Here is a 25,674-nt window from a genome sequence, read left to right on the forward strand (position 1 = left end):
ACTGATCAATAGTGACTGGTTGTCGTTTCGACTCTGTCGGAGTTGTCCTGCAGTGTTCCTGTTACAGCTTGGGGCTAACTATTTGAAGATTAAATATTGAAATTAATGAAATATCCTCCGAAAACAACAAAACCTAAACAAAAACCTAAACATTTGTTTAACAGGTCTTGTTAAAGAACCTGTATCTTGGCATCACATTGGTTCTGTTTTGGCTGTTAGTAAACTAATAAATTACATTCTTTTCTGTTAGGTGGGATAGCAATCGTTTGCACTTTTGTTGTTTTTGTGTTTTTTCTTGCTGGCGACTAGCACTAGTCAGTGTTTTCCTTGAAATATAGATTGTAGGCTGTAAAAATGTCAGTACCATTTACAAGCAACTCTTAGCTTTAAGTAACTACATTTTCATTAACCTGTTAAGCATGAACTCTGAAGATGTTTATCGCTTTGCTGCATTTAAACTGTTTTATTGATTTGACCATTTATTGCTCTGGCTTTTATTTTGTACAGTAATTATTGTGCTGCTGTTTTATGTTTTTTTGACTCGTCATTTGTAATGTCTCTGTTGACCCTGACTCGCTCCATCAATAATTTGTAATAAACAATATTAAGCACTAACACCACTTTTGTATAAATAACAAACAAAAATCTAAACATTTGTTTAACAAGAATCAATTTAGTAACCAAACAAAATAACAGCCTAAACTAGCACTAGATGTAAATATGAACAAAAATGTCAGATTTCTTTAAGTAACTGAAATTAAATTTTTTGTGTTAAAACCATCAATATAAGCTAACACCACTTTTGTATAAATAACACTCTAACAAGAATCAATTTCAACCAAACAAACCTAAAAGTAAAATGAACACAGATTTCCTGAAGTTAAATTTTCTGTGTTCAAAACTGCTCTGCTCAATCACAGTGACTTTACTGAAGCAAAAGCAAGGAAAAGGGAATATCAAAGGCAAGTAATCCTTTAATTTTACTATTAATATCAAACTTGTCCTGTCAGTACGTGAATTGGTGTAATTACTAATTAAAAGTAACAATGAAAATAATGGGAATGTTGCGATACAAATCATTAGATTTCTTAAAAGCTGGAATGTAAATGTGTAATTAGTAACTGACAATGTGATGACAACATCACAGATTTACCAAAGCATAAGATACAATACTGGCAATAAATACTTATAGCACTGCAATAACATTTCAAAATACTTTTCTAACGTACACAAGCTGCAGTAATTTCCACAAATGCTAACTGGAGAAGCCGCAGGGTCTCAGTGACAACAAGAAAACACTTCTGCTGCAGTCACCTTCCGTCTCCTCTGTCGAACAGTTAAGAACAACGTCCCTCGTCTTCTCTGACGTCACGGTGTCAGCCTCGTTCCTGTCTGTGTCCTTCTCTGGTTCGCTGGAGAATTCAAGGTCATCCTCACTCTCAAATTCCTTGAAACTAGATCTCTCTTCGTCACTGCCTTCCAGGTTACTGCTGGGCTGTGCTTCGCCTCTTATGACGTTCAAGCAATCTCCTTGGAAAGAAGCCATCTTTCTCCTGGTCGTTGGTGTATCATACTGATCTAACCTTGCATCTTCTGGGTAGTGTGTGATCTCCTCGGGTGCTCCTTCTTCTTCTTCTTCTTCTTCTTCTTCTTCTTCTTCTTCTTCTTCTTCTTCTTCTTCTTCCTCAAGGCGAGAGCTTTCCACGGTTTCTGGTTCAGGCTGGTCATCGTCAGGAGGATACTGCTCTAATTGCTCTTCCTCATCATCATCATCATCATCAACCTCCTTGTTGTCGATGTATTTTTTCCTAAGGTGTTCCCTTGCCACCATGCACATACTCTCGAGAGTCTCCCCATCGAGATTTCCGTCTGGGTCGTAGTTTCTCAGACCTCTCCTTAACAGATGGAGGAACTGGTCACTGTAGAGAAAATCCAGGTCTGTAATCGCGTCCTCCTCATCGTCAGTTTCCAGGTCGTGCTTCGTGGCAGCATTCTGCTGCTGCTGCTGCTTCTTCTGTTCATTCTCTCTCTCGGTCTTCCTCATGTTGATGATGTTCTGGAGGTCCTCCTCTGAGTTGATGTCTTCGTAGACGAACGGCCGCCTTCTCTTCTTATCCTTCTTCTTCTTGTTGCCGGAAAACAGACGGTCCTGCAAGGACTCCTGGGCTGACTCTTCCACAGTTGTTCCGCCAATGTTCTTGAGGTACTCCTCTTCGTCAGATTCAACGTCATCTTGGTTAAGGAATCCCTCTGGCAGGTACCAGTTACCTACGGTGAGTTGATGTTAAAACCAGGTACTTCGTAAAACCAAGCAGTATTTATATACCAGCATCAGGTACCATCTACAAACACTGGAAGCTTGCATTCGTGCTGTCAAAAAATCTGACCCTTGAATATGCAGAAAATGAATCTAATCATGAAACTGTTAACATTCACTGCACGGCTGAAAATACATCAAAACTGTACTAATAGCTTATATTAAATTGAAAGTGAGCTAAGAATCACGGTACATATATGTCCCACAGCGATTAAAATAATACAAGTACTTCTACAAAGTCATATATTTTTTCCATAGCTACCAGTAGTTCTACAAGGTCATATATTTTTTCATAGTTACAAGTAGTTCTACAAGGTCATATATTTTTTCCATAGCTACAAGTAGTTCTACAAGGTCATACATTTTTTCCATAGCTACAAGCACTATAGTTCTACAAGGTCATATATTTCTTTCATAGCTACAAGTACTGTAGTTCTACAAAGTCATGCCTGTTCCATTCGAATGACAGGGATTCCCATACAATCTTCAATTCAGTATGAACATACAATGATGTTTTCAGACGAGTATAACTCTCGACATCTTAGCGTCGAGAACTTCCAACATCTCAGAATAAAGAAATTTAACATCGGTCTAGTAAACAATTTCAATATCGGTCTAGAATGCCACCCATTAGTAAGAATGATCCAAGGCCCAATAAAGCCTCGAGGCTAAATAGTTAGATACTTCATAAATATACGACAATACTTTCTACTTACAATATAATACTAATAATAAAATAGGGAAAAAAGCAATAACTGCTTCCCTCATTGGTAAGGTACAATCAACAGCAAGGGAGACCTTTCTGGAGCAGGGAGGCAACTTTATAAAAAGTGACATACCCAGTTTCTTGCCCTGGGTATCCATTCTTCCTAAGTCCATTAAGAGTCCCTCAGCTTTAGATTTGGGAAGGAAAATACAAGGTTCATACACAAAAGAATATGGTAAATGTCACAAAATACAATCAAAAGGAATAGTGATCACAAATAAATAAATAGACAAATATATTAGATGAGATGACAAGACAAAAGATGACAAACATTATGGGCGTTTTCAGATGACAGACCTGTTAAACAATGCCAAATAAATATGATGGCATACAATAAACTTAAAAAAATAATCCTTCTAAAAACGACATTTTGACACTTTGTGAAATGATTTCCAGGATACAACAGGAATTCAAAATACTGTATTCTAAAGGGTATAACTTTGTCAACTGCTGAGTACAGCATAAATAAAATCTTTTTTCTTATAGTCTGGCAAATGATATTTTCAGATTAAAATGTGAAACGTATCCAAGATCAAACTAAAATGAGTTAGTCAGTCCACGAGAGGCTGCTACAGTACTTTGAACCGGAACTTAAGCAGGGGAAGATTAAACATATGAACTGTGAGCTAATCAAATGAATTACAATAATACAGACATATAGAGTATCCTTGGAATATCCCTTGATGACATGTTTATGACAGAGTAAAAATAATATTCCACACTGACGATCAGAATAATCATCTTTCCTTGTCTAACTGAGGAGAAAGTGAATTTATGCTCCATGGAGTAACACCACCATTGAACGAATTGACCTGAAACTGGAAAACTTTCAAGCAATTTAACCACCAGCAAATAACTTGGTAAGAATTGCATCACTTGAAACTCTTTCAGGTACCCTGTAATTCAAAATATGCATAAATATACATGCTATTCATTAAACTCCAACACACCGGGTAATAATTAGTTTATTAACCAAGATATAGTTTTTCCAACACTAGATTCATAAATTAACATGATATCCAGCACCACTGATATCATTATCAAACATTTAATATTGAAAATAATAACCTGGTCTAACGTAACACGACATTCAAGTAGATTTTGGGAAGCGAATATGGATAACGATTCTAACTCATAAAATGTTGCAATAAAGAGAAAAATAACAAATTGGAAGGAGCTCTGACCATAGAAAAAATCGAAGTTTAAATATTTTCAAAGTTGAAAAGTATAAATCTATTACTATTCACAGGTCCGTGGGAAGAGCAATTTCATTAAATATGTGAATCCATTTTTGGACTATAGGTGAATAGAAGGCAGGTGTTGGGGGGGTTGTTCAGTAACTTTGGTCCTAATCCTGAAGGAGAGAAAAATAATCCAATGTTTATCAAGGCGGTGGGGGTGGTTGTTAAATAAATTTAGTCCTAATCCAGTAACAGACGATAAACTCCAAAGTTTATCAAATCCCAAAGTTTAACGATTGATATTATTAAACTTTGGTCCTAATCCTGAAGGAGATAAAAAAAAAAACGATGTTTTATCAAGGGGGGGGGAGATTGTTAAATAAATTTAGCCCTAATCCAGTAACAGACGATAAACTCCAAAGTTTATCAAATCCAAAAATTTAGCTTTTGATATCATCAAACAAAGGTTCCATACACACCCAACCAATCCCCTTGACCAGCCTCAACAGACTCTCACCTATCTTGGTATCAGGTGGGACCTCGGTCTGGTTCTTCTTGCGATTTCGGGACTCCTCCCGGGCCTGGCGTCTCATCTGGTCCTTGGTGGAGATGTCCGTGTTGTCCAGGTACTCCTCGGCGAACACGTACTTCCGGTATTCGGGGTCGAGGCCGAAGTCCTTCAGTTTCGGGGTCTTGTCGTCGTCCTGACCTTTCTTGAACAGCACCTGAAGGAGGAGGTACAAAATGAAGTTCGTTTTGAAGTGCTCGATGTTTTCATTTGAGCTGGTCTTATGCCAGTACAGGCTCTTGCTCTTGTGGGCTAACCGGAAATGTACTTTTCGTGTAAGAATGACTGCTGTTCTATGGATTCAACTATAAACTGTGGATTATGTTTGAATACAGAATAAAATAGGCAGTTGCAGAAGAGTGAAAATATCATATTAGAATTATATATCTGTCTTTGAAAACAGATATAATTCTAAATATGCTAATTTCACTCTTCTTCAACTGCCTATTTTATTTTGTATCCAGACATAATCTACAATTGAAAGTTGAAGCCAAAGAATAGCACCAATTCTTACACAGGAAACACATTTCCGGGTAGCCCAGGAACTATTTCATATATATATTTGTTTCCAAAGACAGGAGACAGCTAACAAACCCTTTAACCAGAACAATTTGATCCATTAAAACAAGAGCACAATTTAACCTTCAACTAAATCATTATTAATGGGATGACCGTTAAAAGATACCTCCACTTCTCGTCCGATACCGAAAAGCTATAAATAAAGTCTATATATAAAACAAGAACGAAATTCTGTCCTCAGACCAGAGACCAAAGTCCATCCGCTTTGGCTCGGAGGGAACATTATCTGTAATCAATATCCTGAGGTCTATTATGGAAAATGTTAAGATAAAAAAAGTAAAACATGAAGAGAAATACACGGACGGGATGTCCTCGCTAACAAGGACTTCTGTAAGATATCCTTTGCAGGATTAGGTATGATGACAATTACCATAATACATGTAAAGATGTATAATGCAAGATGAAGAACCCGTTTTCACAATTGCAATGTCAAGCAAAGTGAGAGAGACCTTAATCGCCTTCTTTTCTTCTCTGACCTTCAAAAATAATTTGGGCTGACTGGGTAGACCCGTACTTCAAGTCATGAGGACGATTAAATCAGAACGATAATTGTTGCGAAAAATTATATTTTTTGGAACGAAGAAGTAAAGAGAAAGTAGAACCTCTAGCAGCTTGAAAGTACAATCTTCAACAATTTGAAGGAAGAAAGCAGAACCTCTCACAGCTTGAAAGAAGAAAGCAGAACCTCTCACAGCTTGAAAGAAGAAAGCAGAACCTCTCACAGCTTGAAAGAAGAAAGCAGAACCTCTAGCAGCTTGAAAGGAGAAAGCAGAAGCTCTCACAGCTTGAAAGAAGAAAGCAAAACCTCTCACAGCTTGAAAGAAGAAAGTAGAACCTCTCACAGCTTGAAAGAAGAAAGAAGAACCTCTAGCAGCTTGAAAGGAGAAAGCAGAACCTCTCACAGCTTGAAAAAAAAAAAGCAGAACCTCTCACAGCTTGAAAAAGAAAGTAGAACCTCTCACAGCTTGAAACAAGAAAGCAGAACCTCTCACAGCTTGAAAGAAGAAAGCAGAACCTCTAACGGCTTAATCGTGGAGAAACACGACCACTTATTATCGCAAACTCAAGAGTCGTCCATTTTCAAGAAATCTGATGAACCTTGGGAGGGGGGAATATGATAGGAACCACATCACGATTTGGAATAGTGTGGGCAAGAAATCTCTTCTAGAAAACCTGTGGGCGAAGTAGTATGCAATAAGTAGTATGCAATAACTAAATTTCCCCACTTCAATAAAAAACAAAAACAAAACATATGACGCGTTATATTTAGCAAGATGAAGGGGTGTCAAGAAAACCAGTGGATTCTAAATCGGATATTGAGATTCTTCCTTCCCAACATAGGCAGGGCCACATAGCCACTAGGCAACGTGGAAGCCATTTATGTGCAGATATATATATATATATATATATGTAACAAAGCGCTCAAATATATCTTGCTGCTTATGGTGTGGTGTAGTACAGAGAACTATATATTATAAAGAAAGTCGTGTATTAACCAACATAAAACAAGTAAGAAATGCGCCGAAGTGTCTTCGGCGCAATCGAGTTTTCTGTACAGCATATAATCAAGGCCGCCGAAAATAGATCTATCTTTCGGTGGTCTCGGTATCATTCTGTATGAGCCGCGGCCCATGCAACTTTAACCACGGCCCGGTGGTGGCCCGTCCTATATCGTTGCCAGATGCACGATTATGGCTAACTTTAACCTTACATAAAATAAAAAATACTGAGGCTAGAGGGCTGCAATTTGGTATGTTTGATGATTGGAGGGTGGTTGATCAACATACCAATTTGCAGCCCTCTAGCCTCAGTAGTTTTTAAGATCTGAGAGAGGACAGAAAAAAGTGTGGACGGACAGACAAAGCCGACACAATAGTTTTCTTTAACAGAAAACTAAAAAGAGGACGAATAATTCTGAAAATGAATGGAATTTAGATCTCGTGTTTTCTCTAGGTACATTCCATGACAAGTAGATGAACTAAGTGAGGAACCATAATTAGGAAAATTCATTATACTCTTCAAAAGAGCAGCAACAATTTGCTGTAAAATTAACCCCATTTCACCAAAGGAAAGAAATATAAAGTGATTATCTCTTTCCACTCTTGCATCAATCAGCACTCCCTCACTTCTATGTTCCCAATGCAATAAATCTTCAAAGTACTCACTCCATCGACTCGCGAAAGAATGCAATTTCAAAAATTCCAAGGAAATATTACTTTCTATCAGAGAAAAAGATCTACATATATCACTATCAGTAAATAAATAGATTCTCTGTAACGTTAAAGCCACCCTTCATATTTTTATGCTTTTTAATAGATCTGCATAACTTCAGAAACTACAACCACAACTAAATCTAAAAATAAATAACGAAATAAACACTTGAATAAAAATAAATTGAAAGGAAGACAACATTACTCCTGAAAGAATTTTTCCTTTACTCTGTACAGAGAGAGAGAGAGAGAGAGAGAGAGAGAGAGAGAGAGAGAGAGAGACTCTCAGATATCAGAGTCACCTTTTGTACAGAGAGAGAGAGAGAGAGAGAGAGAGAGAGAGAGACTAGTTTAATCTAAACATATCACTCACTTGTCACTTACCTTTTGTACAGTGAGAGAGAGAGAGAGAGAGAGAGAGAGAGAGAGAGAGAGAGAGAGAGAGAGAGAGAGAGAGAGAGAGAGAGAGAGAGAGTAGTTTAATCTAAACATATCACTCACTTGTCACTTACCTTTTGTACAGAGAGAGAGAGAGAGAGAGAGAGAGAGAGAGAGAGAGAGAGAGAGAGAGAGAGAGAGAGAGAGAGAGAGAGAATTAGAATTAATCTAAACACATCACTCATATGTCACTTACCTTCATGATGGTGTACACGAAGAAGACAACAATGCCCACGGTGTAGAGGGGCATGATGATGCCCATAGCACCGGAACCCTTGGTCTGAGGGGGTGGGACAATACCCCCGGCTCCTCCCATGGGGGGCCGCACTCCAGGCATAGGTCCAGGCTGAAATGATGATAATAATAATAATAATAATAATAATAATAATAATAATAATAATAATAATAATAATAATAATAATTCTCATAGATTTTAATGTCTTTTACATTGTAAGTAACAATACTGTCTAAATGTACATAACAATTAGTAAACTTTAACTCGCCAGAGAACGTTCAGAGTCTGAAAGGTCACTGCTCTTAAATACATTCTCCAGTGAAAATTTCACTGCATCAGATCCTAGGCATCTGTGCCACCAATCACTTTTTACAGTCTCGTGAATTTTTTTTACGAACCGCTTCATATTAATCACGATATTTTCGACTCGGCGGAGATGCAAACTACCTCCAGTGGGACAAACATCATCACTTCGGGGTCCATCTATAATTTATGCCATTTTTGTGACAAAGCGATGCAGAAATTCTATATTATACTGCCCTAAAATGGTAGACTGCAGTATCAGCAAAAATACAGATCTGAGAAAAATGGTAGATACTGCAGTTTTCCCTTGCCTTACTACTGATTTTGCAGATACTGCAAATGGGACCCCCTAAATACTCTTGGAAAGCATTGAAGAATCATTCTGAAACTGCAGTAACTTGTGTATTAGTGTTTCACGAGCACAATAGGTGGCATATCCCAATTTCGAAAATTTTGCAAAACTGCAAATGGGACCCCCTAAATAAAGCATTGAAGAATCATTCTGAAACTGCAGTAACTTTGTATTAGTGTTTCACGAGCCCAGTAGGTGGCATATCTCAATTTCGAAAATCTTGCACATACTGCAGTTTTCCATTTTAGGGCAGTATAATCCTCGGGGCCATTTCATCTTAGGACAGTGGAGTACCTTCTTGACAAATGAATGAAGTTATGATGAAAATTGTGTGAATCATACATTAATGTGGAAGTAAACAATAAGCGTCACTATTCTGAAGCAGAAGTAAACTTAACCATACTGATGGTGAAGTATATAATTAGGGACATGGCCCTGGCATTTGGACCCTAAAAAATGAACATTTTAAAACACTCGTTTCATTGTTTCTCATACTCCTTTCATTAGTCATCCATGACACTATTTTTGTGCTTAAAAACTCAAGAAAATAGATTATGGAAAGACAATATATATATATATATATATATATATATATATATATATATATATATATATATATATATATATATATATATATATATATATATGTGTGTGTGTGTAATACGTGTGTGTGTGTAACTGAATCACGAAAATATGGAACGCGATGGATTTATAATTAAAGACAAAATCCTCTAAGGAAAGAGAAACAATGGAGTGTTGCAAGGCCTTTCGACTTATGGTCCTTTGCTTAGCTGAGTAAAGGACTAAAGTCGAAAGGCCTTGCAGCACTCCACTGTTATCTTTCCTTCGTGGATTTTGTCTTTACTTATATATATATATGTGTGACTAAAATAAGCTCAAATATAAATTAGGAAGAGACATGATAAAAGGAACAAGCATAGCACCTCGGGGTACCAAGAGCTTTTAACAGCACCAAGAAACATTCGCGGCAAAGAACGCTATTCTCTTTGACGATAACACGCACGAGAGCATGGGGGCGGGGGGAAGGCTCCCTGCCGGGAAACGTAAAGTGGAAGGAGGGAGAGGGGAGGGGGAGAGGGGTTATCAACGATATTGATTAGCCGGACCGGGCCATATACTGCGTCGCGGGATTTGTCCTTAATTACCCATTCCACCTGCATTAGGAGAGAGTGAATGAGATGTATCTATATATTCAAAGTAGTCGGTTAGTTTAGTGGTTCTTAACCTGGGAGGTGCGCCCCCCCAAAAAGGTGGGCGTCAGGAATTTCCAGGGGAGGTGCGAGCCCTTGGGAGAAATTGAAAATTCTCTTATTATATTCGTTATTCTGTCAACAAGAGTGAAGAACTAATATTCAGATGTTTATGAAAAAATGCAAACCTATCGCCTTATAACGTTAGTTTCCTATACTAGTCTACCACTCTGGTTAGACTCGTTGGGCTTACCATGTTTTGTCATTATTTAGCTCTCTCCCTATCCTTCGAAACCCCTTCTGGGTGGGAATTTTACTCACAGATGCAAGGGGGGGGGCTGGAGGGAAGGACCAACTTTTAGAGGGGGCGTGGTAGTAAAGAGATTAAGAACCAATGGCTTAGAAATACCTGATCATGTACGGAGAAAGTCTGCGCGTCTGTGCATAAGTGGAGAGTAAGCTCATGAAAATGTCTGTGCAAAATACGTGTCTTGTTTTTACACCTATTAGAAAAGTACGTACATTTGTACGTCTAATAAGTGTACGGGCATCAAATACGTAATTTTTTGGGGTATTTGTATAAGCCTAATGTCCTGTGTATACGTGCATTTGTATGTCTAATAAGTGTATACAGATCTAATACGTAATTTTTTGTTATAAGTGTAAGCCTAATGTCCTGTGTATACGTACATTTGTATGTTTAACAGATGTACATGCATCTAATTCGTAAGTTTTTTGTGTATATGTGTAGCCTAATGTCTTGTGTATACGTGCATTTGTATGTCTAATAAGTGTACACGCATCTAATATGTAATTTTTTTGTGTATATGTGTACGCCTATGTCCTGTGTACGAGTGTGTCTGTAGGTTTTTTTGTTACAGCAGTTGGGGTGCCATGTCCCTCTCCGGATAATTACGTTTCTATCTACTTGTTCTTCTGTATCTCCAGAGAGAGAGAGAGAGAGAGAGAGAGAGAGAGAGGTGTGTACGCGTGTGTGATTCGTAGGCGCTAGCGAGGTATCTCATTACTCAGCGATTCGTTAATGGCAACCTCAATAGAGCGCAAGGAAAGGTCTTAACACGGTTTAATACGGTTCAGTAGCCTGCTTCCGCATCCGATTCTTTCATGGGCTCCTCTGGAGGATAAAGAGAGAGAGAGAGAGAGAGAGAGAGAGAAACTTCGGTTGCATATCTGCAGTCATTTGTTTTATCAGACCTGTCAGATTCACTAAAGTTACCAACTACATTAATATAACGCGCACAATAAAAGTCATTGGAATGCTCTTACGTTGTTGTAAATTACTAAAATAAAAAGCAGTTCTTAGCCAACTTGTAAGGGAAAGCCGGTACCAGCAATATGAACCTCAAGTGTTACCAAATGTGTACAGTATGTACTTAGGTACAATTAGTGACCTATTTCCAGGAGATCCGAGCTCAGACTTAGACTAGTACAGACACACACGTGTACTGTATATATATATATATATATATATATATATATATATATATATATATATATATATACACACATAATATATTTAATTTTGTATGTGTGTATATATAACATATACTATATATAATTTTGCGTATGTTGATTCATAGATATTTTCTATCTATTTTTCTAAACAAATATATACTCGTATGATAAATAAATTAGCTTATGTGAATGGATGTTTTAAGATGTTTGGTCGTGTGGAGAGAATGTTGGTCGATAAGAAAGAAGGAAAGAGGAAAACCTGTAAAGGTGCGAACAGATGATATGGAAGAGAAACTGGAAAGGAAGAGCCTTAATACCTAAGAAGCAAAACAAACTGGGGAATGATGTGTTGTGTGGAGTAGAGTTCACTGCTCTGCTAATGAGCTTTCTGGGTAATCTGTCAAGCCGCCTGTGTTCTGAAGTTTCCTGTACAAGGGGGTCATCCACCAAACTTAGTTGAAGAATATAGCATTGACCACTGATTTTTTTTTTTTTGAGTCTACTCTTTCAAGTGAAAATGGCTACAATGTGAAAAACACCTGCCTCTTTCTGCTGCTGTCCTTGCTGATGCGCGCCCTGGTGACCTGCATCACTGAGGCCACTGCCATGTGGCAGGTGCTGGAAGTGACTCGTGGGTGGAGACAGTTTAGCATTTGGGTCTATAGCAGGTGCTGGGCACGTTATGAGGTGCGCTGGGCATTCCGGAAGCCCGCCGATATCTTCGTCGTCTACCTCCTCCTGCTGCAGCTTCATTGGGACAGGAGGCGGCTCCGCCAGGGACTCCCCAGGGGCGCCATAGTTTTCGTCAGGGTTCTCAAAGAACTGGGCAGCGTCTGCGAGCATCTGCTGCTGCCTGGCCATCTGGCGGCGTATGCGACGCCGCATCCGGTGGATTTTGGGCAAAAACATCTGCACCATCTTGAAAAGTTTTCGAGTTCACTGGTATCTCAAAGATATTGGTCAGATCTTTCCCTAGGCACCGATCAGGGAGCCTAGTTGCGACGCGTATACCTTGCTGACCCGATTCAGCAGTTTCAGAACAGGGTGTGCGCTCTTCTGGTGCTTCCTATATACTGGACTGCTTCATCAGAAAAGCACATCAGTCAACAAAAAGCACAAGCAGTTTCTCTTATGACATAAAATTATTATTGTGTTTTTACTGGAATTTAATTTATTGGCGATGAAACAGGAACTTCTTCTATCATCTGCATTCAGGCAACGCAATACATCTTTTCTTGGCAGAATTTCGTCAAAACCCACGACAAATAGTGCCGTAGGAGGGAATTCTCCCTTCTTCTTCTTTATTTTATAATGCTACAAAATTAACGTGGCCATTAACTAAGTGCAAATCAAAGATTCAGTGTTTCATTCACTGGGTAAAACCGACCACAAACCTTCCGTTAAGAATGATATAAAGCATCAACGCTTTTTTTTCTCTAAATATGATTCTAACTTGAAGATCGTACAAAAGGGGCGTATTTGAAGAATTGCTCGTAACTGGCCTCCTAGTTCTCTTCTCCCAAGATTTTAAACCGGCCTTTAAGTTTTGTGGAAGCTATGAAGTAAACCTACAGGCACTTACGGTCTCCGAGATACTGCACTAGCACCTGGCAGTAAATGACTGATATTCAGAGATCAATAGACGTCTTGTGACACAAAAGCAGTAGCTGCTAAGACCACCGTATTAGGAACAACTGGAACACAAGCTCTTGGGTCGCGAACGCAGAGAAGAACGCACGCCATATAACGACCGTCAACTCGATTAACAAGCAATTAATCGAGATGAACGCCCGTACGAAAACTTAGGCCTAATCTCAGGCTGCCTATAATTGTCGAGAGGCACTCCCGAGTTGACCAAAGGCTATGGCGCTGAAGGCTTCGACGGACGGAGGGTGATTTTGCTCTCAGCTGTGATCGCACAAAGAATGAGAGGCACACTAAGAGGCCCTTTGGACTCCATAACCATCAACAGCCTCGGCATTCGTGGGGCTTCTGAGGGATGAGGAGGAGAGTGGGTTACTTCGGGGGATGTTACCCTGGGGATGGGAAGGGGGTTCGACCGTAATTATGTTGAATGTGTTCAGATTGTCACGTTGTTTGTTGTTTTCGTTTTGCTTCGTTTCTTTTACAAATCTAATGGTCTCTGTAATGGTCTCTTTTGACGTATATATTCCCAAGAACTGTTAACCCGTAAGCCTACGAAGCAGCAAAATAATATAGGACGACAAATCACACAAATGGTACTAAAATCCTACGTCTTCTGTCCTCATTATCTAGGCAAATGAATCCCAGCAATTACCGAAATAATACGTGCCATAGGGGAAACCAGTTACATTCTTTCCATCTCTTTCCATAACCCGGACTTCAGAAGAAGGAACAGAATGACGTAAAAAAAAAAAAAAAAAAGCGGACGACCCCCTGCGGCCTGCGGGAAAGCGAGGGTCTTCCCGCCAAAAATTCAAAGGAAAATGAACCGTCGAACCGTTGCGCCGAGGAGTTAAAATCCAGTTCGGTTTCAGCGGCCGCCGCTGCCAAACGCGTGCCTTATCTGGTTAGGGAAAGAGAGAGACAGCTAGACTTCTTCTTCCTCTTCTTTTCAGGAAGTCAGCATTAAAACAACGGCTCGTCTCCGAGTTTCTGCTTACGAGGTATTTTGCCGTAGGCCTTCAAAGGCGACGGCCATGAGAAGTTGAAGGTGACGGCGGGTTAGTGATGTTTATTTTGATGTCTGTTGGCGTTCCTACCCCAAAATCCCTTCCGAACTGACACGTTTATTACGACTCAGTGAAACGTACTGTAATGACTTCTTATTAAATTATTCCTTTGGTTTCTCTTTAACCCAAGCTAAATTTTCATTTTTACATAAGTCACGAGAAACTGCTTGTTGTATATTGTTATACTGTATAGTTCTATAGTTATTACAGTACACTCCTGATGTATATAGTTATATAGTTGTACAGTTATTAAAGTGCACACTCATGAAAATAAATAACACCAAGGGAATTACGACGGTCAGGGTCTGTCCTGTGACAGCAGCGGTGAGGAAACCTTAAAAATATTATCATAATGTGATGTCACGCACACAAACGACGTTGCCACAAAACCTGCCAACAACAATAGACTGTGAATTATCGATACTCTCTCTCTTTGCAAGCTCTGTTTTACTCGACTGTCCCTGGGATAGAATGTCTCGACTTTGGCTTAATTTTACACGTTGTCCCTGGTAATATTTCTTCGGCCTACAAGTCGCTTCTTAGGCCTAGGCGCTTTTATAGAGTTTCCACTAAAAGGCTAAACTTTCCTGATTACTTTTAATAAGGCAACAGGAGAGAAAAGAGCATTTTTCGTTTAAAGTTAAACTTTTTACGTATTACTATAACTGATTATATTACCAGCTGAAGAGCAGAAGTGGTTGATTCATGTCTACTGCCCTAAAATGGAAGATTCCAGGACCTGCAAAAATACAAAACTGAGAAAAATGGTAGACACTGCAGTTTTCCCTTGCCTTACTACTGATTTTGCAGATACTGCAAATGGGACCCCCTAAATAAAGCACTGAAGAATCATTCTGAAACTGCAGTAACTTGTGTATTGGTGTTTCACGAGCCCAATAGGTGGCATATCCCGATTTCGAGAATTTTGCAGACACTGCAGTTTTCCATTTTAGGGCAGTATAAGGAACTGTTGTGCCAACTCTCCTTCATGGAAGCGAAGTGTTACGCCGAACACCAAAGATAAGAAAAAGATTGAGGCTGCAGAGATAAATTTGATGTTGGAGATAAACAAGAAGACGTTATATTTAACCAATCACATCTTAAGAGGGGGAAGCAGTTAAGACTCGATTTCAAACAGCTACAACAGGTAAGGAAGAATGAAGTGTGTATACATATGCAAAAGAGACTTAATAAAAAATAAAATTAAGAGAGTATATACATGAAAAGAAGACTTAATAAATGATAAAATTAAAGTTACATAAATAAATAAATAAAGGCGAGACAAAGTGGAAGATAAGGGTTGCTAAGGAAAAAGCAAGTATGAAGAGCTATATACGAGGAGCACATCTAAAAAATAAAGGGAATGGAATTCAGGAAGAAGAATATATTAAGGCAACGAACTAGAATAATGGCAGACAGCGTAAAGGAAGGGATAATGAAAAGGCTCTAACAAAATTAATAACTCAGAGTCAGTGCGACTATTAGAAGATCTTGATCATTTTAATATACGGTGGACAAATATTTGTAAAAGAAACGCAAAGAATTGAGAGAGAGAGAGAGAGAGAGAGATTCAGTTCAAGTGAAAATTGGAAAAGTAAGATGGTTTTAGGGTCGTTCTTGTCCCAATCGAAAAATCGGTGGAGAGAGAGAGAGAGAGAGAGAGAGAGAGAGAGAGAGAGAGAGAGAGAGAGAGAGAGAGAGAGAGCCATATTAACCCAGTGGAGAGTGAGAGAGAGAGAGCCATATTAACCCAATCTTTATGAATGAATACAACCTTATGAAAAATTAATAAAACGATTATTACAACAGAATTAAGAACATACTTTTGTGACTACTGACAAATACACATCGCACGTATCTAACGTGCAAACAAAGAAACAAAACACGAAATTCTTTACAAACAATGCCAAAAACTATTAATGTGAACCTTTCTTTAATACCGATCACAAACAACTGTGAAATCACGATATGTAGTTGAAAAGCTATAAGCCTACATCTCAAGCTTTCACTTAACATCATTTAACAAAAGTAAATACAAGTAAAAAATGCGCCGAAGTTTCTTCGGCGCAGTCGGGTTTTCTGCACAGCCGCTACACCGTATGATCAAGGCCACCGAAAATAGATATCTATCTTTCGGTGGTGTCGGTATAATGCTGTATGAGCCGCGGCCCGTGAAACTTTAACCACGGCCCGGTGGAGGCCTATCCTATATCGTTTCCAGAAGCACGATTATGGCTAAATTTAACCTTAAATAAAATAAAAACTAATGAGGCTAGAGGGCTGCAATTTGGTATGTTTGATGATTGGAGGGTGGAGGATCAACATACCAATTTGCAGCCCTCTAGCCTCAGTAGTTTATAAGATCTGAGGGCGGACAGACAAAGCCGGCACAATAGTTTTCTCTTACAGAAAACTAAAAAGTAATATGAGTAAAGCGAAGGTCCAACCACAACATACACAACAAAGAAAACAACACTAGCAGAAGGAACAACAAATATATCAGTAGTACGAGTTAATGGGAGTAAGGTGAAAGGGGAATTTGGCAAGCAACAACATCTCGCCTCCCACTCCCCCCCCCCCCTGGATTCCTCCCTCTCCCCCTTCTTTCGCCCAACAACAATTCCATACACCCTTCCGATATCCCCTAACCAAAATGGGCGAGCGAGCGAGCGCAAGCACGCACGCACGCATGCATAATGCATACACACACACACGCACAGGAAAATGGTTAAATGAAACTACAGTGAAGGGTCATCAAGAGAGAGAGAGAGAGAGAGAGAGAGAGAGAGAGAGAGAGAGAGAGAGAGAATTGAACTGAATATAGAATTTAGGCCACGGGCCAAGCACTGGGACCTATGAGGTCATTCAGCGTCGAAACGGAAACTGACAGTAAAAGGGTTGAGAGATTTGAATTACGTCACAAGCAAAAATGCAAAAATGGAAGCACTGCTTTGAACCCAAAAATAATTCGAAACTCTAAGCCTGAGAAATAAATAAAACGAATTCTTGCTATCGGTTCCCAGAAAACTAAACAGCCATTTAAACACGAATAATATTAAATGTCGATTTTAATTAAATAAATTCTTGGAATTTATACCCGAAAATTTATTCGTGGCATTAAAACGATTTTTGTTGGGTCTCTATCACGAGGAAACAATTTTGATATAAATTGCAAAAAAAAAAAAAAAAAACACTACGTAATAAAAATCCACAATTATATAGTAAATATATTACTATATAATAGTAAATATATATATATATAGCAAATACATTGCTATATATTTTAACGTTAAAATTGATGAAGACCACCATTCAAGTGTTCGAAATTCTTTGTTTATTTTACGTAGTAATATATTTACTATATAATTGTGGGTTTTTATTACACGGGTTGTTTTTCACGAAACTGTGAATTTCTTAGCAAACAAACTGTACTTATTTATGGAAAAAGATAAATCACATAAAACGAGATATATTTACTCCAAATTGAAACAACGTAATCCAAAGTATATACCGAAAATGAACCCGGGATTTTTCAGAGAAAATTCGTCACATAACATTCCATTTCCCTAAGCAGTATGGCTACAAGCATTTATAAAAATACACACACATACATATATATGTATATATACATACAATAACCTTTTATATATGTATATACATATATATGTAGGTATATATAAATATATATAGAATATATATTATAATATATATATATATATATATATATATATATATATATATATATAATATATATATATATATATATATATATATATATATATATATATATATAATATATATATATATATATATATATATATATATATATATATATATATATATATATATATATATATATATATATATATATATATATATAGAGAGAGAGAGAGAGAGAGAGAGAGAGAGAGAGAGAGAGAGAGAAAAGGCTATATACAAACATACACACACACACACATATAAACTTCCATATTAACCTTAAACTCTCAAAAGAAATTCTTCATAAAAAAATCCCCACTTCCCACAGCATGGGGGGGTGGAAAGGAAAAGGGAAAATGGAAGGAAAACACAACAGCTGAATATTCTCATCTCTCTCTCTCGCTCTCTCTCTCTCTCTCTCTCTCTCTCTCTCTCTCTCTCTCCTTCAGAAATATTTCTTTTGTGAGGCGGAAGAAGAAGAAGAAGCGATGAGGCAGTTTCTAGAAAGACAAACATTTCCCCCAACGCGTCCTTTTTTTTTTTTTTTTTTTTTTTTTTGCCTCCCGTCTCGGCATCTCACTCATTAACAAAGCTCATTTCCTTTCAGCCTCACGACCATTTACCCGTTTTTTTTTTTTTTTTTTTTTTTTTTGGGGGCAGGGGGCTCGTTTTCTTCCTGTCTTGAAGCCACAACCCTTGTTTTCTCTCTCTCTCCCTCTCTCTAGTGCTTTTAGGTAATTTTACCTTCCTGTGGAAGAAAACTATTGTGCCGGCTTTGTCTGTCCGTCCGCACTTTTTCCGTCCGTCCTCAGATCTTAAAAACTACTGAGGCTAGAGGGCTGCAAATTGGTGTGTTGATCATCCACCCTCCAATCATCAAACATACCGAGTTGCAGCCCTTTACCCTCAGTAGTTTTCATGTTATTTTTATTTAAGGTTAAAGTTAGCCATAATCGTACTTCTGGCAGTGCTATAGGTACCAACAACATAGGCCACCACCGGACCGTGGCTGAGTTTCATGGGCCGCGGCTAAGAGTTTTATGGGCCGCGGCTGAGGCCACCACCGGACAGAAAACTCGATTGTTTTGTTTTAGTTTCCTATTGAGAATGAAAATGGGAATTCAGTTATCTTTTATCACTGGAAATTAATTTGTAACTTGTATTTCACTTTCACTAACAAATGTATACTAATTATCCTTTAAATTATTATACAAATTATTTCTTACTAAACACACAAACAAACGCACACAAGTATACACGCACCGATGTATATATATACATATATATATATATATATATATATATATATATATATATATATATATATATATATATATATATATATATATATATATATATATATATGATATCTAAACGTAATGTTTATTAATGTTTAAAGTTTCATTTTATTTCCAGACAGTTAACATAAAACACATCTACAATCCAAGACGTATCTTATCTACATAACCATTACTTGCTCTTTTTGGTTTCTCTAACATCTGTTTTAACTAAGCGACCTACATCTATCATCCTGTGTGTGTAAATATATATATATATATATATATATATATATATATATATATATATATATATATATATATATATATATATATATATATGAGGCGTTCGGCCTCAAAAAAAAACTTGAGTTATAAGGCATCAAAGTTTTGGAAATTCAATCTGCTCTAATTCCTTTATTTTTCAAGATACGAAGTTGAATTTTGTATGAGACGAAGCATTTGCGATCAGGAACAGAATAGTATGCATAAAAAAATTATAGTTCAACCCCACCCCCTTTTTTGGGGAAAAAAGGGGGATTATTTTAAAGCTGATCAGGCGAAAAACGCCATATGCACAAGTTGGGGTGAGACGCCCTACTAATGCTGAACGCCTGATATTATATATATATATATATATATATATATATATATATATATATATATATATATATATATATATATATATATATATATATAGTAACTATAATAAATATACGTATATAAACATATACATACACATACACACACACACACACGCACCAGCACGTACCAACGTACACTCAGACCATCACCAAACACCCAAAAGCCAAACAACCTGTGCAAGCAAGTCCTAGCAACGCTTCCTGCAAGACCCTTTAATAAAGACAAAAAAAAAAAACGATAACAAAAAATAAATCTATATTCACACAGACGATAAACACCGGGGGGGGGGGGGGCGGCGGCGGCGGCTGGTGGTGCTCCTGATAGCGCTGTTGTGATTCACCAACTCCATGACACTAAGTTGGGGCCATGAGTCATCACCCCCCAAAAGACGAAAATACATAATGGCGGTCTCTGATGACACCCTCTGTCCATGACAAGGAATAAAAGACGCGACTCGATTCGATAGATAAATCCCCCTTTATAGTGTTGCATCATGAGCCCAGGGACCGTTTTGGCCGGAGAGAGAGAGAGAGAGAGAGAGAGAGAGAGAGAGAGAGAGAGAGAGAGAGAGAGGTTGGCTATTATAGTCCTCGTCGTCTTCTTGTTCAGTGACTGACTTGACTTCTGCTTGGGAGGACTTGTTATTGTTGAAGAGCAGGCTTTTAAGGTTGCTTGCACTGATGAACACAGGTAAATGCAGTATATATACATATATACACCCAAATTCCACGAAGGAAAGAGGGACAATGGAGAACTGCAAGGCCTTTCGACTTGTTGTCCTTTACTCAGCAGACAGTCTGCTAAGTAAAGGACAACAAGTCGAAAGGCCTTGCAGCACTCCATAGTTTCTCTTCGTGGAATTTGTCTTTATTTATATAGTCATCACGTTCCATATTTTCGTGATTCAGTTATACATATATATATATATATATATATATATATATATATATATATATATATATATATATATATATATATATATATATTTTCAAATGTCCCAAAGAACATAGAATATATCTAGTTCATAATTACGAAAACGGAAAAAAGGGGGTACGTCTAAAAATCATGAAATGAAGAGATAAGATTTTGCACAAAACGCAACAAGCCATTTTTTACAAACTTACGAAAAAAACCTACACTCTGCAACAAATGCTTACACCCATTGTAAAAAAAAAAAAATACCCACCCAAAAAATGATTTCATTAGCGAAAAAAAAAAACATTAAAAAGAGAGGATAAAGCAATATAACTACTCAGGTTTCTTGGAACTTTTGACATTCGTTCCTTCTACCGGAATCTTTAAGCACGGCCCGGTGGTGGCATGTCCTACAGCGTTGCCAGACGCAAGTCGCTGACCAGGACAGGAAACGCATGGTAGGATTTAACAGAAAGGGACCTTAACCCTCTCAACCACTTGAATTTAACACTGACGATGGAAAAATACCTGAGATTGTGCAACGGAATGGAATACAAAATTTAGGCCAAAGGCCAAGAATTGGGACCTACGAGGTCATTCAGCGCTGAAAGGGAAAACGAGAGAAAAACATTTTGAAAGGTGTAACAGGAGGAAAGCCTCAAAGCAGTTGCACTATGAAACAGCTCTTAGGAGAAGGTGAAAAGTAAGATGGAAGGAAGAGAATATGAACGGAGGTACAGTAAAAGGAACGAAAGGGGTCGCAGCTAGGGGCCTAAAGAAGGCACGCTGCAGAGAACCTTACGTAATGCCCACAGTGCACCGCATGGCGAGCAATGACGGCACTACTCCCCTCTACGGGAAACTGGGATTGTGAAGAGCCGTAGCAGGAAAACTTTGTGCATGTCTGAGAGAGAGAGAGAGAGAGAGAGAGAGAGAGAGAGAGAGAGAGAGAGAGACTTGCTGCTCTCTCCCTCCAGGTACGTGTGACGGACGCCTCACGATATGTAGGCGAGCGGCAGTTGTTGCAGAGCCAACTGGCACTCAGAGGAGGGGGAGAGGCACCGTGAGCTAGAGCCTCTCTCTCTCTCTCTCTCTCTCTCTCTCTCTCTCTCTCTCTCTCTCTCTCTTTCTCGACGAGATCCTTCACGGGATTCACACCGCTTCGGCTCACTGTCGTTACAGTTCCTTGGAAGTCACTGGAGAGAGAGAGAGAGAGAGAGAGAGAGAGAGAGAGAGAGAGAGAGAGAGAGATTGAGAGAGAGAGAGAACCTTCTGGTCATCTTCGCCTCCTTGTTACGAGGGTCCGGAGAGTTCAAACTATCTGTCGTGCTTCCTTGAATTGCTTCTTTTTACGTCTGTTGGCTTGAAAGTAGGAGTGAATAAAGATTGACTGACAGCAATGTCATCCCGAAAGACTCTGGGAACCGGTAAGATAACACCTATTAATACCATGCCTCTTAAGGAGAAAATTATACATGCTTCCGCGTTAGCATACGTAAAAATATACATAGCAGCTACGTTTCCACAAGCACGTAAAATTCACAGGTAAAAAGTACAAGCATATGAAATGCACTGCTACTAAGCACAAGCATACAAAATGCATAGGTAATAAATACACAAAGACAAAAATCAGTTTTCATCTATACCTGTAATTAAACACTAAACTACACTGCTTGCATGAATACGTGCGAAAACATTCATACATACACATACACACCCACACAGATATGTATAATGCAAAGTAAATAGCTAAAAAATACACAAGAACAAAAATCGATTGTCACGTATCCCTAAAATTATCATTATAGAACACTACTCCCTGCTTGTACACAAGCACAAACATGCCTATGTAAGAAAATTTAAATACACACACGCACCCTCTTAGCACGCAACACAGCCAAAGTACTTACTGAATCCATACACTACACGCTAACAAGCTTATACAAAAACAAACACGTATAAATATGTAAGAAAATGTTAATACACACACACATACCCTTTTAGCACGCAACACATCCAAAGCACCAAAATCTATACCCTCCGCCACTGACAACAGACACGCGAAGGCCTTAGCTTTCACGAAGTCATTTCCATTCATCGGCTATCGGAAGTATTGTGCCGTATTGATAGCCAATACGTTACCCACTAAATAACAAGTAATTCGGGAGTAGGACACGGGTTTGATAATGCCCGGTTTCCGTAAAGGTTTGCATAAACTGAGTTAGGATCGTTAGAATTGCAAAAGAAGGGGGTGGATTAGATTATATTAAAATTATTATCATCATCACTAATATGTTTTTAGATGAAAATCCTCAATCACTTCATTTAGCAAACATCTACAAAAAGCAAAAGAGAAGACAGAGAAGTTAATAGAATAATTAAGTGTATGTACACACAGGGGTGTAAACTAGTATTGATGTGTGTAGTTATGACTCACAAGGCGTTCATAATTACAAGGGCCTCCCCACAAAAAAATTGAGTTATAAGTCATCAAAGTGTTGGAAATTCAACCTGCTCTAATTTCTTTATTTTTCAAGATACAAAGTTGAATTTTGTGTGAGATGAAATATTTGCAATCAGGAATAGAATAGTATGCATAAAATATTGTAGTTCAACACTACTCCATTTTTTGGGGAAAAAAGGGGGATTATTTTAAAGGTGATCAGGCGAAAAACGCCATTTTCAAAATTTGGGGAGACAGGCCCTTCTAATGCTGAACGCCTGAGTTGTTTACTTTTAGAAATTCGTACGTTTATAAATACATGCAAGCAAACAGGATAACAAATGCTAATACACTGTACAAGCATAATCTACACTTATGTTTGCAAATATCAACTTTTTATAATTATACCCATAACACGAATAATCCCCAATGACATAACAATACAACGAACGCAAGCAATACAAAAGGCATTACGCCCCCGAGTGTAAAAAAAAAAAGACGCCAAGAATAAAAAAATTAAAAAATCAATTCAAACGGAAATGAAAAATTCTAAAACGAAAAAAATTCGTAACAAGATCCCAGGCACCTCTGCACTTCTCTCCAAGCAGAAACAACGCTAAGGGCCACCACTTGAGTCATTTCCTCCAAACGAGGTGCCAACACCACAACACTGATAGAGAGAGAGAGAGAGAGAGAGAGAGAGAGAGAGAGAGAGAGAGAGAGAGAGATTATTTCTATTACGGGACTGAAGGCCCTCTGCCAATTTCCTTTACACTGCATTTTTGTTACACCTGTTTTCTTCCGAATTTTTTTTTTCCTTTTTTTCACTTGTCCCATTTTCTTAAACCACGTGCTATGCAAAAAATGCACTTTTTTCTTCCTCCCCACACTGGGGGGAGGGGGGGGGGTTAGGGTAGGGAGACGGACCCTGGGGGTGGGGTAGTTAGAGGAAAGGGGGGAGGGGGGGTGGTAGCACACCGGTTGTAAGCCAGTAACAGGAGTTGAACCTCGGCACCTGGTGGCCTACATAGAGGTTCAAGTATGGGGAAAGAGGACATGAAGGCTTAGGAAAGGAGAGAGAGAGAGAGAGAGAGAGAGAGAGAGAGAGAGAGAGAGAGAGAGAGAGAGAGAGAGAGAGAGAGAGAGAGAAGGGGTGGGGAGGATAAAGATTCATGGGATGTAAGGTTCGCCATTGAAAAATTGAACTAAAGGAAATAACATATAGGTAATACTACAGAGAGAGAGAGAGAGAGAGATCGAGAGAGAGAGATATGATTCATTACCATTGAAAAACTGAACTTTTAGGTAATGAGAGGTAAGAGAGAGATTCCGTTCTCGCCCTGAAACAGGAATTTCAAAAGCCATCAGACATTTCGGATTATGCTTGAAAAAGAGTCAAATCTATAAAAAAAAATGACTGGATCCCTTGCTGAAAAGCATTAAAAAAACTTTCAAAGCCATCTCTCTCTCTTATCTTGAAAAAGGGTCTCTCTATAAAAAAACTGGATATTGCTGAAAGCATTAAAAATGGTTCTCTCTCTCTCTCTCTCTCTTCTGTATTCTAATCCGGTCAAAAGCACATTTAATAACTTACAAACATGCCCTTTAAAAGTGTGCCCATTTCAAGACAAGATACCATTGTTATTAAGACTTGGATTGTATAATCATTGTGTGTGTATATATGTATGTATACTTATATATAATATATATATACATACAATATATATATATATATATATATATATATATATATATATATATATATATATATATATATATATATATATATATATATATATATATATGTGTATATGTGTGTGTGTGTGTATGGACAAAAAGAATTAATAATACGAATGTAACTGCAATGGCTGAAAAATATCTGCCAACTGGCAAATATAATGTGTCTTCCTAACGCCGCAAAAGCTATGTATCAGTGATAAAAAAATAACTGTTAGCAAATTAATCATATAAAAATCTTAAACGACCTGACATCATCGTTCTCTATAATAGAAAATAAACAAAACCGAATGAAAAGAAGGGACTGACTTCCGCACCCGTCAGCCTTTGCAAAGTTCCACAGCCTTTAAAAAGTCTACGGGAATTTACCTCCTACTTTCAGCCGTGTGCCTCGATATTTTCTATTTTTAAATATCCCCCTTATTTAGATCTTTGAAAATAACTCTAGTCTATCGTTCCAGAGTTATCCCGATAAATTTACAAGAAGCATGATACGATATGATAACGTTGAACCCCAAGAGTTACAATAATATCAGCTGTGAAGAAACAATAAAAAAACAATCGACTATAAAAAAAACTTGCGCTCAGAGTGAAGATCTCAAGAACAA

At 38.1% G+C, this 25,674-nt stretch overlaps 1 protein-coding gene across 14 annotated transcripts in view; it reads right to left on the bottom strand.

Moving 5' to 3' along the window:
• The window catches only part of RIC-3 (RIC3 acetylcholine receptor chaperone), a 102,422-nt gene that overhangs the window by 23,824 nt on the left and 52,924 nt on the right, over positions 1 to 25,674 (bottom strand). For 9 of the 14 annotated variants that reach the window (XR_010857541.1, XM_067129718.1, XM_067129725.1 and 6 more), the window contains 4 exons: positions 8,256 to 8,405; positions 4,782 to 4,989; positions 3,157 to 3,210; positions 1,315 to 2,268 (listed from right to left, as the gene is read on the bottom strand). Coding sequence is in view for 13 of the 14 variants with exons in the window: in XM_067129718.1 (XP_066985819.1) it covers positions 1,315 to 2,268; positions 3,157 to 3,210; positions 4,782 to 4,989; positions 8,256 to 8,405 (1,366 nt within the window). In the remaining variant the exon portion in view is untranslated. Of the gene's footprint in view, positions 1 to 1,314; positions 2,269 to 3,156; positions 3,211 to 4,781; positions 4,990 to 8,255; positions 8,406 to 12,179; positions 13,576 to 25,674 lie in introns of those variants that run through there. The other 5 variants (XM_067129723.1, XM_067129722.1, XM_067129719.1 and 2 more) reach the window with 2 other exon arrangements.

Source organism: Macrobrachium rosenbergii, chromosome 27, assembly GCF_040412425.1.
Source record: "Macrobrachium rosenbergii isolate ZJJX-2024 chromosome 27, ASM4041242v1, whole genome shotgun sequence".
Taxonomy (NCBI): domain Eukaryota; kingdom Metazoa; phylum Arthropoda; class Malacostraca; order Decapoda; family Palaemonidae; genus Macrobrachium; species Macrobrachium rosenbergii.